Consider the following 15,073-nt stretch of genomic DNA (forward strand, 5'->3'; position numbering starts at 1 on the left):
TATAGACATGTCATATAACAAAAATTTTTAACTGGTGTGGTAGATGTGAATCTCAATCCACAAACTTAAGTGTACTAGAGATATAACCTTCTATTGTCTTTAGTAACATAATTTCTGATTCTGAGCCCCCACTGGGGGAGTCGTAGAGATACTTAACATCAGTCTTTCATCAGCTTTCCTCTGCCTTTGCCCGGATTTGTACCCAGCTCAAGAGTCGTATACTCGTAACAAGTCATCAAGGTGTGAATGTTCCTTACCCCTGCTACCCAGAGAATATTTCTTTTCAGTCTCTTCAGTTTGGAGAAAATTTCTTCTCCCTTTTTTTTTTCTTCAAAACCCTCTGTCTGGCAAACACTTTCTTATAAAGGTTTAGGGTTTTGGATAACGAAAGCCAGAAAGACTGGTAGACTCAGCTACTTTCTGCCTTGCCACGTGCCTTCCCTGGGACAATGAACGTGGAGCCTAGTCTCTGTGTGAATGGAGAGAAAGAGCAAGAGGAAAATATAGGAAGGTAAGAGATTAACAGGTCAAAATATTATCCCACCACAAGAGTAAATAGGGAAGTGCTGAGTTTCTCTCCTTTAGGCAGATGAATTCCCCTGAGCTAACTGGGGATTAGGACTGATACAGTTCCACTTAAAGACCAAATATCCCTATAAATGCAGATACAGATCCATCTTCTTTTTTTGAGTTAAGCTTTTGCCTCCCAAAAGATGAAGAAAAATGTTCAACTTGAAGAGGAGGGGGAAAAAAGAAGTGAAGTGAGCAAATTCTATATCTGAAATTCTATTAAAATTCTAGCAAATGAAGTCATAGAGTGGTGAATGAAAAGATATAGATTTGGAAGTTCAGTGTAAGGCATGAGTCTGATTGGATATAATTCAGAGTCCTTTTATCCATAGTATTTTGTTATTTCAATTATTTTCCCATAATCATATTAGTTTTCACTAGGTTGAGTCTCCTCTAACAACTTTTCCTGTTTTATGATTCTGTGACTATGGCTGGGTTGCTCTGACTTTGAAATCTCATTTTGAGGGGAACTGCTGGTAAGAGAGAGATGCTGCCTAGGGCATACCCTATTTTTGGCCTGTTTCTTTGTTCTTTAATTCTTCACTCTAAGTCTATTTATAGGTGACATCTGGATAATGTAAGATTTACTCATTGGATCATTGTGAGGATTAAATGAAAAAATGTATCTCAAAGACCTAACTTAACATGGTATTTGGCATAATAAACTGTCATAATTTAAATATGTGAAAAGTACTTCAGAATCTTGTCTGAAGATTTATCTTGGAAATACTAGTTTTTATTATTCTCGGCATAAATTGAGAATAACAGTATATTTAGAAACAAATAATTAATTTTTGTCTAAATCTCAATTTTTTTTTTTGTTTTTTGAGATGCAGTTTCTCTCTTGTTGACCATGCTGGAGAGCAATGACATGATCTCGGCTCCCTGCAACCTCCGCCTCCTGGGTGCAAGAGATTCTTCTGCCTCAGCCTCGCAAGTACCTGGGATTACAGGCATGTGCCACCACACGTGGCTAATTTTGTATTTTTAGGAGAGACGGGCCTCCTCCATGTTGGTCAGGCTGGTCTCAAACTCCTGATCTCAGGTGATCCGCAGGCCTCAGCGTACCAAAGTGCTGGGATTAGAGGCATGAGCCACCGTGCCCGGCGTCAAGTTATTTTTTAATATGTTAAACAATTATTGCAGTAGTAGCCCACTATAATTCATGAGCAGATAATTATTTGTGTCTGACTATATAGGCACTTGCATTCATCTAAAATAATAATAATAAATTAGGGACATCTCAGAAAGCAACAGTCAAGCAACCTTCATAACTATGTACCACATATTTTAAAATGAGGGCTGTTTCTAGAACCAATGAAAAGTTGCTTTCACTCAGGAAAGCCCACTTTTGTAAGGGCGAGATATCACACGAACTAACCCTGTCTTCAGAGTCAGTTGTGGTGTCATCAATAAGCTTCATGTTGGGAAAATGCCCAGAAGAGGTGCTGGCCAATGCAATTTATAAAACAGAAGCCAACCATGAATTTAATCTTAATAATGCTTCTACCTTCCTCCCATATTTTTGGAGTACAGCATCAATAATTGAAAAACTAGTTTTAAAACATGAAAACAATGGGATCAGTCTCTGGTTAATCTGTCTTACCTTCATCAAGCAGTATTTTTGGAGTGCTCACAGAGTAACTGGAAAGGTAGCAGGAACAACATCTTGTTGGGATTCCAGTTAGGTTGATAGACCAAATGTAGCAGCCTCACATTAACCAACTAAGTTCCAGAACCCAAGAGATAAATGTGTTAGAAATAAGATGAAATAGTACCTAACATTTGAAGCTGGTGGAATTAAAAAAAAAAAATGTATTATTAAAAAGTAAAGTATATTGTGTTCCTTTATTCATAGAAAATTAAAGATTTCATCCTGATTGCTACTGGATTATGGAATTATCAAAAAGTGATGTACTGAAAACTAATTCAGTTTCTAAAGAAACAAAAAGTATATAAGACACTAAACTAAAAAGGCAAGGCCTTTGGCTCACCTACATAATTTGACCACAACAAGATCTGACCTAATGAATCAAATATCTTACCCAGGACCATTCTAGACTCTATTCCAATTCTTACTGCTCTTTGGACTAAAAGCCACAATCCCTGAATATTGTTGTTTTATGTTATCAGGTTATCACACTTGGGAGAGCACTTAAGAAGTTCATAGTACAGAGGGTGTATTTACTAAGTGTAATGTCCGAGTATCCTTTCTGTGGCCTTTTTTTCTGATAGATCATTTCTTGGAAATAATAAAACTGCCTCTGGCCACTTAAATGCAAAGGCTAATAAAATTCCTGCCTACTGTGGCCTTTGTAATCTTTAGAAAGCAGTTCAATAAATAATTCCCTTTCCACAAAGTACCTCTATATTTTCCTCCCGGCTTTCAACTCTCCTCTCTTGAAACATAAAATCTACCCCTGGTGTTCAAGCCCCAGCCATGAATGCACCATACAGCCTCTTTCACTCATTTGACTACCCTCTGAACATTGGCTCACCAAGCAAAAATATTAAAAGAACACATTTTCCCATTGAGAAGTGCAGTCAAGTACCATGCAAGAGTTTTCTTAGATTTTCCAACTCCATCTTGAGAGACCCTAAACAAACCAGGTTATCTGAAGGACCAAACCAGTTCCCTTAAAAAAAAAAAAAAAAATCTTAATTATCTAAAATTGAAAGTAAAAGAAAAGTTTTCATCCAGGAGGAGTAACTGAACTTCCTGGTCTTTATTCTCATCTCCAGAAGAAATGTACCTTCCATTTGGAAAATCTCGGCTTGATATTATGAGGGGAGTTAAATAAGAGGATTCTCTAATAACTGCATTCAAAATCAAAATCACCCTCTCCCCACATGCTTGGGTATATTCAGTTCCCATTCTTTTTATTTACTAATTTTTTTTTTTCAATTTTTAGACGGAGTCTCACTCTTGTCACCCAGGCTGGAGTGCAATGGCATGGTCGCATCTCACTACAACTTCTGCCTCCTGGGTTCAAGAGATTCTCCTGCCTTAGACTTCCATGTAGCTGGGATTACAGGCGCCTGCCACCACACTCAACTTTTTTTTTTTTTGTATTTTTAGTAAAGATGGAGTTTCACCATGTTGGCCAGGCTGGTTTTGGACTCCTGACCTCAAGTGATCCACCTGCCTCGGCCTCCTGAAGATGCCTGGGATTACAGGCATCAGCCACCGTCCTCAGCCTGTTTACTCTTATAATTCTTTTACACATCTTATATTACTCTATTTACTTGTTTATTGACCTTAAACATGTCACTTAACCTAAAAAAGCTTCCTGGTCCTTATCTTTAACTAGGAATAATTATATGTATAGGGTTGGTGTGAGGGTTAGAGACAGTGTATATCAAGACTGTAACACATAGAGTGATGATACATGTAAAACATCTCTCACAGTGCCAGGCACACGACAGGTGTTCAAAAGCATTAGTTCCCCTTTAGTGCTACTTGATCGTCCTGAGTCTTCAATTCTGTATTTCTCGCCCTGGTCTTTACATTATTTACTTTACCTGAAATAATGGTAACTTCCTTGATTTCAGGCACAATAGATAATTAAAGGGGATTCTCATTCTCTGTCTTCAGATGTTTAGAGTATTTGCCAACAGTCTTGGTGCCTCTGTTGATATTTATATAGGTCTGCATAATGGAAGCCCCTGCTCTTCCTTTTTCTGAGCACTTTCTGATCTGTCCTCTGACTCTCTGAACCACATTGACTCATGAAACCATCACCACTGTCAAGATAATGAACTGTTACCCCAAAAGCTTCCTCATCCCCCCTTGTAATCTATCTTTTCCACCCATCCCTTCTCCCCAACTCAGGTAACCACTGATCTTTCTGTTTCATTACAGATTCACTTGCATTTCTATAATTTTATATAAAAGGCATTATACAATATGTACGTTTATTTTTGGTCTAACTTATTTTTTCAGCATAATTATCTTGAGACTTATCCATGTCATTGTGTATATTAAAAGTTCATTCCTACTAAAAACAGAATTACAGTTCGACCTAGCACACCCATTAGTGGGTGTATATGCAAAGGAAAAATAAATCATTCTACAAAAAAGACACATGCACTCATATGTTCATCACAGCACCAATCACAATGGCAATTACATGGAATCAACCTAGGTGCCCATCAACAGTGGATTGGATAAAGAAAATGTGGTACATATACATCATGGACTCCTACAGAACTCTAAAGAAGAATGAAATCATGTCCTTTGCAGCAACATGGATGTAGCTGCAGGCCATTATCCTAAGCAAAGTAATGAAGGAACAGAAAGCCAAGTACCATATATTCTCACTTATAAGTGGGAACTAAATATTGGGTTCAAACAGACATAAAGATGGGAACAATAGACACTGGGGACCACTAGAAGGAGGAGGAGTGTGGGAGGAGGAAGACTAAAGCTGAAAATCTGCCTATTGGGTACTATGCTCACTACCTGGCAGCATCAGGCAATATACTTATGTAACAAACCTGCACATGTACTCTCAAATAAAAGTTGACATTATTTTAAAAAATAAGACAAAAAGAAAAACTTCTGTAAACTGTGGGGAAAAGTTCATTCCTTTTCATTGCTGTGTAGAATTCTATCTTGAGGATTCATTTATCTGTTGATGGACACTTAGGTTGTCTTTTTAGCTATTAAAAATAAAGCTGCTAGATCTTTCATAAATGCTGTATGCCAGGTTAATGAAATTCTCTCTATTCCCAGTTTGCCCAGGACCTTTTCTGGATCCATTGAGATGATCATATGGGGTTTTCTTCAGTCTGTTAATCTGGAGAATTGTGTTTTCTAATATTAAATCAACTTTGCATTCCTGGGATGAATTCCATTTTGTCATGATTTATTATCTTTTTTATATATTTTAGATTCAATTTGCTAAAATTTTAAGAAATTTTACATCTGTGTTCATGAGGAATATTGGGTTATTATTTTCTTTTGCTTTATTGTTGATGTCTAGTTTTGGTATTAGAGTAATGCGGGCCTCATAAAATGAGTTGGGAGATATTTATTCCTCTTCCGTCTTCTGGAAGTGTTTGTTTAGAATTGGCTTTATTTCTTCCATAAATGTGTCATAGAATTCCCCAGTGAAGCTATCTGAACAGGAGTTTTTTTCTTGGAAGGTATTTAATTACAAGTTTACTTTCATTAATAGATGCAGGGGTATTCATTCACATTATTGCTTTTTGAGTGAGTATTGGTAGTTTATTAGCATAAAGCTGTTCACAATGTTTCATTATCCTTTTAATATCTATAGACTCTGTAGTAATGCCACCTCTCTTATTATTGATACTGATAATTTATATCTTATCTTTTCTGATCAGCCTGACTAGAAGTCTTTTTAAATCAATTTTATTGTTGTTAAAGAACGAGCTTTTGGTTTTATTGATTTTTCTCTATTATTTTTACATTTTCTACTTTATTTCTTCTCTGGTCTTTATTATTTCCTTCTGCTTACTTTCAATTTCATTCATTCTTGCAAGTTTCTTAAAGGAGAAGCTGAAGTCAATGACTTGAGGCATTTCTTCTTTAACAGGCATTTAGTGCAATTTAATAATAAATTAGTAATTTCCCTCTAAAAATGGTTTAGCTACATCCCACAAATTTTGATATGTGATGTTTTCATTTTTAGATGAGTCAAAATACTTTATTTCTATTTTGATTTTTCTTTGTACCATGGGTTATTTAGAAGTGTGTTATGAATATCCAATAATCTATGGATATCCTAGAGTTCTAGCTTTGGGGTTTCCAATATATATCTTAAGATAACAGTCTATTTTTATTTGGTATTATACTACTTGCCTATAACATAAGAACCTTACAACGACGTTCTCCCATTTTTTCCCCTCTTCTGTCCTTTGTGCAAGTATTGTCCTACATTTTACCCCTATATATGTTATAATTTCCACAATATGTTTTTACTATCTTTGCTTCTCACTGTTGCTTTTAAAGAAACTTAAATATAAGAAAAAATATTTAAATTAATGTACATACATTTCTGGAGCTCTTTGTTCCTTTCTTATATCCAGACTTCTATCTGGTTTCATTTTTCTTCTAAAAGACTTCCTTGAACATTTTTTCTAGTCTGGGTCTTCTCCTGATGAATGTTTTCAAATCTTTATTGAAAAGGTCTTTATTTGCCTTTGTTTTTCAAGTATATTTTTACTCAATAAGGAATTCTAGACTGACCTTTTTAAAGATTTTCAGTTTGTTTAAATGTTGCTCCATTATTTTGAATTTGCATTGTTTCCAATAAGAAATCTGCTCTCATCCTTATCTTTATTCTTTTTATAGTGTTCCTGATATACACTCAATTTAAATTTTTGGCAATCAAATGTATTAATATTTTCCTTCATAATTTCTTTTTTTTAATCTTCAAAAACAGCTTTCCCCATGTGCAACTACACCAACATTTTATTTATATGTGCCTTAACTCCATGGATGGCAAGATTGTCAGAGAAGATTTTTCAGGCATATTATAATCCAACTGGAATTTACTTCGTTGTGTGGAGATTAGAATAATGTCTGCAGCAGATCGCTGGAATTCACCCAGGTCAAATTATTTAATCAGGAGCTTCTTTTCCTGAAAACTTGATATCAGAGCATCTCATCCCCACCAGTCAGGGCCAGCTAGGTATCATGACCTGGATTTTCTGCAGACCAGAGTTGGGAAGCCATCTTCGATTCTAGCCTATCAAACAGATTCTGTCTTCATCTTCATCCTAGCATCAGCCCATTCACAAGATAGTGTCAGTACTTAACAGAACTTAATCCAGCATAATTCACACATAGTCACCTGAGGCTAGTAGAACTCCTGCCAGATCTCACTAAACAACTTCAATTCTATACATTAAAAAAAAAAAAAAAAAAAAAATGACAGTCAAGAGCTCTAACCCTACTCTAATATAGTTAGTTGTTATCCCTCAAGGGCTCATCTCATCCCTATTATCTTGAAAGTTACACATGGGTCCCAGTCTGTTCCACAAGGCCCTCATTTGGACCAGCAGGCTACCAGGCCATGTTAGTTTAATGACACTAGCAGAAACCAAGAAAGCAAGCTCTGCCACATAAGCATGTTTCAGATCTTTGCTCACACCACCTCTGCTGCCATTCCTTTGGCCAAAGCAAATTACATGGCCAAACTCAACTCAGTGGGATGGGGAAGTGTATTTGGCCCACAGGACAGTGAATATTTGATGAACAATCATCCAAACTAATGGACCTGGCTTCCACTGAACTCCAAAAGCTTGAAGATCATAGTAATCAAAGACATGTCTCAATTCCAGCTATGAGAAACCATTTTTAAGGAATGTAATAAGCATGGAGGCCTTAAGTGATTTTCTTTGGCTCACATCAAAAGTCACAAACAGGGCTGAGAGCAGTGGTTCACACCTGTAATCCCAACACTTTGGGAGGCCAAGGTGGGAGGATTGCTTGAGGCCAGAAGTTTGAGACCAGCCTGGGCGACATGGTGAGATTCTATCTCTACAAAAAATTAAAAGAAAAAAAAAATAGCCAGACATAGTGGCATACACCTGTAGTCCAAGCTACTCTGAAGGCTGAGGCAAGAGAATCGCTTGAGCCCAGGAACTCGAGGTTACAGTGAGCTATGATTGTGCCATGGCACTTCAGCCTGGTGACAGAGCAAGATCCTGTCTCGAAACAAAACCAAACAAAAAGTCACAAATAAAGGTGGAATAAACCTCAGTCTCTTAAGTTCCTCTCCAGCACCCTATTACTCTGTGACACAAGCAGATTAACTAAGCAACCCCCAATACATCTGGCAATTTCATTATGTACTCCATGACCCAGACCACTCTTTTGTGGCTTTGAGGGAGGGTTGTTTGTTTTTGTTTGTTTTTAGTTAATAAAAGATGGGCGTGCTTAAGGGTAATGGTTAAGAGATCTAGGTTTTGATTCCAGCTCCACCTACCATGGTGTTGTTAAGAACGTTCTTAACTTTGCTGAACCTAGTTTTTTTCGTTCGTAAAATGTTGATAACTCCTCAGGCTTTGTGAAGGTTAAAAGGAGATGTTTGTGAAATGCTTAGAGCATAAAGAGTACACAATTAGGAGTTTAAAAATAATTTCTTCCATCACTTTAAAGCTAGGCATGATCGCTGCCTCCACTGAGCTCCTAGGGCACTTACTCAATTCAATTAAGCACTGAGATATTTTAGGAATCATGAGTTTGCATCCTTATATAGGCCAGGCAGGTATCATGAAAATGTTAAGAAAGCTGTAGCTTCTTTCATGTTGGTGTCTTATTTTGCATTTTTTTCTGACAGACCCTTATGCTTGCATATTAAAAGATGTAGGAATATGCTTCTATGCACAAAGAAACATTTTCTCCAGAGGTTATGTTCAAAATATTTAACAACTGGCCTTCAGCCTGGGCTCCACAGTTGGATGCCTCCTGTCTGTAGTGCTGGAGCCAGGTGCTGCTGGACCGGGGGCAAGGAGAAGATAGACTGAAGTAAGTGCTCAGGGCAGCAGGGTAGTGCACAGGGACTTGGGCAATGGCCATTTCCAAACCAATATGGAAATATTTTTTACCAGAATAAGCTGAATATGTCTTACTTCTCTCCCATTAACAAAACAAAAAAAAAAAGGTCTTCTTGGCCTATCCTTTGTTTTCCTGTTTTTTTTTTTTGTCATTGTTGTCGTTGTTTTTTGTTTGTTTGTTTGTTTTTGAGACGGAGTCTCACTCTGTTGCCCCAGCTGGAGTACAGTGGCATGGATCTCGACTCACTGCAACCTCTGCCTCCCAGACTCAAACACTACCACACTGGCTAATTTTTGTATTTTTAGTAGAGACAGGGTTTCACCACGTTGCCCAGGCTGGTCTTGAACTCCTGACCTCAAGTGATTCACCCGCCTCAGCCTCCGAAGTGCTGGGATTACAGGCATCAGCCACTGTGCCCAGTCTGTTTTCTTGTTTTTGACAGAGACATCAGTACAAAGAAATGATAATCTTCTATAAGCTCATACCCCCATCGACAGCAGGCAGCCTTCATTCAGCTCCAGCCAAATGTCATCTTGTGCCGATTAGAACTTCCAGTTTTCTTAAGAGAAGCCAGAAATGCAAATTTTTATTGAATTTTTAATGTCAGCACAATGATTTTTAAATCTCTATGCAGGCCAGACGTGGTGGCCTCTAGCCTATTGAATGTATACTGTATTCCACCAAGCATTGCAAAAGTTCAAACATGTGAATTCTGCCCTGAGAGGACTTGATCATCTGATAGGCAAACAAACAAATAAAAATTAATTTTATGGTCAGACGGTCCATGTGATGAACTACTCTGTATAACTAGTAACTTTACCTTGAGTTTATGTCTTATCATTGGATCAGATTAAACTCTTTTAAGAGTAAAGATTCTATGTTGTCCATGCTTGTCCTCAGCACTGACTGCCTTGCCCATAATGTTTTGATCCATTCGTTGTCCTGATGATCTCTTGCTTAGCATGTATACAATTAAATGAACATATGACAATCTTGATGATGCAGCCATTTCAATTAAGTCATCTCCCTGTATAATCAGTCTTACAATACGCACCTTGCAGACAGTAGGCAAGGAATAAAGCCTCCTGTAATTGAACCAACCTGATCTTGTTCTGTTGATTAAAAATACAGGCTACATGCAAGAACAGAGCAGAAGGAAATGTAAAAATGCAGGCATTTCCTTCTGAGACCCATATGGGAAATGAAGTTTGAGAGACAGCTATGACTGGCACCTCCTTCTCAACCTTTATTTATTTTCAGTGCCAAATGGACCTCCTGATTACTCTCTGAAATCAAGTGAAATACAAAGGCAGAGACCAAAATTCAATTTGATTATTTTGCTGGAAAACAAAATCTAGCTATAACTTACTACCTTTGGAAAACACAAGAATGCCTAGGAATAGTCATAATGTCAACAATAAGTAGCTACAAGAAATGACATGGCTACAAAATAGCATAAGATAGCCGGGTGTGGTGGCTCATGCCTGTAATCCCAGTATTTTGGGAGGCCAAGGCGGTGGATCACTTGAGGTCAGGAGTTCAAGACCAGCCTGACAAACATGGTGAAACCCCGTCTCTACCAAAAATACAAAAAAGAAATTAGCCTGGCATGGTGGCAGGCGCTTGTAATCCCAGTTTCTCGGGAGGCTGAGGCAGGAGACTCACTTGAACCTGGGAGGTGGAAGTTGCAATGAGTGGGGATTGTGCCACTGCACTCCAGCCTGGGTGACAGAGTGAGACTCTGCCTCAGAAAAAAATAGAATGAGAAAAATCTTAAAACTGGAAGAATTTATCCGTGTAAATAAAGCATCAAAACAACTTTTGTCCTCTATTGTTTAGCAAGATTATTTAGTTTTACTATATAGTTCAGTCAAATAAATGTTTTTCATGTATTTCAATCAAGATTATATTTTTAACTGATTCTCTTATTTTTTTTTTTTCAGGCTTAATTCACTTTATTTTTCTTGTATAAAAACCCTATGTTGTAGCCACCGCTGGTGCCTGGGTCTGCTGCACAGAGACTCTGGTGTGGGTCTTGACAAGGTGGTCAGTGAATTCCTGATAGGGAGACTTGGTAAACACAGTCTCCTTCCAGAGGTCGGGGTCAGGTAGCTGTAGGTCTTAGAGATGGCATCAAACGTGGCCTTGGCGAAGTTGCCCAGGGAGGCAGTGCAGCCCCGGGCTGAGGTGTAGCAGTCATCTATACCAGCCATCATGAGCAGCTTCTTGGGCACAGGCGCTGAGAGGATGCCAGTGCCCCTGGGTGCAGGGATGAGGCGCACCAGCACAGAGCCGCAGCGGCCTGTCACCTTGCAAGGGACGGTGTGAGGCTTGCCGATCTTGTTCCCCCAGTAGCCTCTGCGCATGGGGACAACGGAGAGTTTGGCCAGGATGATGGCCCCACGGATGGCGGTGGCCATCTCCTTAGAGCACTTTAACACCCAGGCCGACGTGGCCATTGTAGTCCCCTATAGCAACAAAGGCCTTGAACCTGGTGCGCTGGCCAGCACGGGTCTGCTTCGGCACCGGCATAATCTTCAAAACTTCATCTTTGAGAGAAGCCCCCAAGAAAAAGTCAATGATCTCAGATTCCTTAATGGGCAGGGAGAAGAGGTAGATCTCCTCCAGGGACTTGATCTTCATGTCCTTGACCAAGTGGCCCAGCTTGGTGATGGGCATCCACTCCTTATCCTTGGCCTTGCCTCTGTGAGCTCAGCGGCCTCGGCCCCGTCCCCGTCCACAGCCGGGACCCCAGCCCCGGATGCCACTGCCGAAACCTCCGCGGAAGCCACCGCGGTTCCCCACCCCAGGGCTACCAGGGCCTCCAGGCCGCCCCCTGCTGCACCGGCGTCATCTGCCATTTGGTGTTTTCTTGGAGAAGAAGTAATTCTCTTATTTTAAAAGTAGTACATGCTCATTGAAAGAAAGAATTCAAAAGTGTTCAAAACAACGTTTCTTTTCTTATCCCTCTTCACTTCCCTCAATCATCCTAGTCCTAAGTGTAACTATTAGTAGTTGAGTTTATCTCCTGCCAGGCCTTTTCCTGCTCACTCAAAATCTGTGTATGTGTTTGCATGTGGCTCTTTTTCCCAAGGACATTGGACTTATACTCTATACTATTCTGCACTTAACTTTTTTCTTCCTGTTCAGTCAGTTTACATGTTGATCTGTCTCATTATCCTTTGAGATCACATATTATTTCATAGTATTAATATACTACACTTTGTTTAGCAATACCTCAGTTGAGCACTCTTAATGTTGTCTCCAATTTTTCAACATTACAAACAGTGATGCAGTAAATTTCACCAGTTTAGATTTTAACTTACTTTTTCATTTTAACAGGACTGTGGAAACTGAAGTCATTGCAGAGTTTGAATCTGTCATTCAATGGGATATTGCAAATAGGGTGGTCTGATTTTCACAACTGCCTGCAACTGGAGAATCTCTATTTAAAGAGCAACAAGAGATTCAAAATTCACCCACAAGCCTTCAAGGACCTCAAAAAATTACAGGTTCTGAAATCATTTTTATAATATTTGAATAAGGAAGATACATGGGCAATTACATTAGAAGCATATTTCTGTTGAAGAGTTTCTTCATGTCCAGTAGTACTGGCTATTAATCAAAAACTGTTAGTCTATTTTAATATCCCTTAAAGAACTGAAGTCTCTTTCTTGCCTCAAAAATCAAAGGCCACAATAAGGGACATGAATTTTACTCCAACATAATACTCAACAGCAAGAATTGACACATTACTTTTCTAAGTCAAATTATATCCAACTCCTACATTCCACTTACCAGTTGGCAAGAAATTAAATCTTAGTTATTAGTAAGGCTGTCTCCCTAAGCTACAAGATTGGTGAAAGGTCTCAGGGGTCTTATGCAATATGGAATGCTTGGGGAGGCCCCTGTAAACCAATCTGGCTGATGCTAAGATGTCAACGACCCAGGACTAGATGGGCCTCTGAAACCCAGTGACTCTGTTGCTTCCATTTCAAAATTGGGCACAAAACAATAAAAATGATAATGATAATATTTCCCTACTTGTATAGCACATGTGCCACATGTAGTTCTAAATGTCCAACCCATATTGGGGAGATTTATGTCACATTTTGGCCCCATAGTTCCTGTCTCTGGCATTGCAGTTAATCTCCCAAGATGCCAATAGCTGTAATGGTAAGGAACTCCTGAAGCCCTGTTCGAGGTCTGGCAGCTTCAGCACCTTCTCCTCCAAGCACTTTTCTCCACACCCTTCCCTTTGGGAGAATGTTGTAAAATTTCCTCTCAGTGGTCCTTTAGCAACACCAGAGTGGCCTGCAGTGTAACACTACGAGATGGTTTGGAAGAGTCTTTAGTCCTCCATCTCCATAATCTCCACCACAACTCCCATTCTTTATATAGGCCAGCATCATTCAATAGAAACATAGAATGTGAGCCACACATGCAATTTTAAATGTTAGATGTTAGTAGCTAGAGTGAAATGTTTTAAATGTTAGTAGCTAGACTGAAAAAGTTAAAATACGCAAGTGAATTTCACCATAGTGGTAAGTGTTATTTACTGAATATTATATTTTACATGTCATCAATATAGAAATTATTAATGAAATATTTTATATCACCCTTTTTTTATTACACTTTAAGTTCTACGGTACATGTGCACAACGTGCAGGTTTGTTACATATGTATACATGTACCATGTTGGTGTGCTGCACCCATTAACTCGTCATTTACATTAGGTATATCTCCTAATGCTATCCCTCCCCCCTCCCCCCCACCCCACAATAGGGTTGTCTTGGCAATGTGGGGTCATTTTTTGGTTCCATATGAACTTTAAAGCAGTTTTTTCCAATTCTGTGAACAAACTCATTGGTAGCTTAATGGGGATGGCATTGAATCTATAAATTACCTTGGGCAGTATGCCCATTTTCACAATATTGATTCTTCCTATCCGTGAGCATGGTATGTTCTTCCATTTGTTTGTGTCCTCCTTTATTTCAGTGAGCAGTGGTTTGTAGTTCTCCTTGAAGAGGTCCTTTACATCCCTTGTAAGCTGGATTCCTAGGTATTTTATTCTCTTTGAAGCAATTGTGAATGGGAGTTCATTCATGATTTGGCTCTCTGTTTGTCTGTTACTGGTGTATAAGAATGCTTGTGATTTTTGCACATTAATTTTGTGTCCTGAGACTTCACTGAAGTTGCTTATCAGCTTAAGGAGATTTTGGGCTGAGACAATGGGATTTTCTAAATATACAATCATGTCATCTGCAAACAGGGACAATTTGATTTCTTCTCTTCCTAACTGAATACCCTTGATTTCTTTCTGTTGCCTGATTGCCCTAGCCAGAACTTCCAACACTATGTTGAATAGGAGTGGTAAGAGAGGGCATCCCTGTCTTATGCCAGTTTTCAAAGGGAATGCTTCCAGTTTTTGCCCATTCAGTATGATATTGGCTGTGGGTTTGTCATAAATAGCTCTTATTATTTTGAGATACATTCCATCAGTACTGAATTTATTGAGAGTTTTTAGCATGAAGGGCTGTTGAATTTTGTGAAAGGACTTTTCTGCATCTATTGAGATAATCATGTGGTTTTTGTCTTTGGTTCTGTTTTTATGCTGGATTACGTTTATTGATTTGCATATGTTGAACCAGCCTTCCATCCCAGGGATGAAGCCCACTTGATCATGGTGGATAAGCTTTTTGATGTGCTGCTGGATCCGGTTTGCCAGTATTTTACTGAGGATTTTTGCATTGATGTTCATCAGAGATAGTGGTTTAAAATTTTCTTTTTTTGCTGTATTTCTGTCAGGCTTTGGTATCAGGATGATGTTGGCCTCGTAAAATGAGTTAGGGAGGATTCCCTCTTTTTCTATTGATTGGAATAGTTTCAGAAGAAATGGTACCAACTCCTCCTTGTATCTCTGGTGGAATTCAGCTGTGAATCCGTCTGGTCCAGGACTTTTTTTGGTTGGTA

General features: G+C 38.8%; 1 protein-coding gene and 1 pseudogene across 1 annotated transcript in view; one reads left to right on the forward strand and one right to left on the reverse strand.

Moving 5' to 3' along the window:
• The window catches only part of LRRC66 (leucine rich repeat containing 66), a 28,268-nt gene that overhangs the window by 1,912 nt on the left and 11,283 nt on the right, over nt 1–15,073 (forward strand). Inside the window, 1 exon segment of the mRNA XM_010383584.2 lies at nt 12,443–12,612. Within this exon segment, the coding sequence (XP_010381886.2) occupies nt 12,443–12,612 (170 nt within the window).
• On the reverse strand, nt 11,070–11,331 carry LOC115894648 (annotated as a pseudogene).

This window comes from Rhinopithecus roxellana, chromosome 2 (assembly GCF_007565055.1).
Source record: "Rhinopithecus roxellana isolate Shanxi Qingling chromosome 2, ASM756505v1, whole genome shotgun sequence".
NCBI classification, from domain to species: domain Eukaryota; kingdom Metazoa; phylum Chordata; class Mammalia; order Primates; family Cercopithecidae; genus Rhinopithecus; species Rhinopithecus roxellana.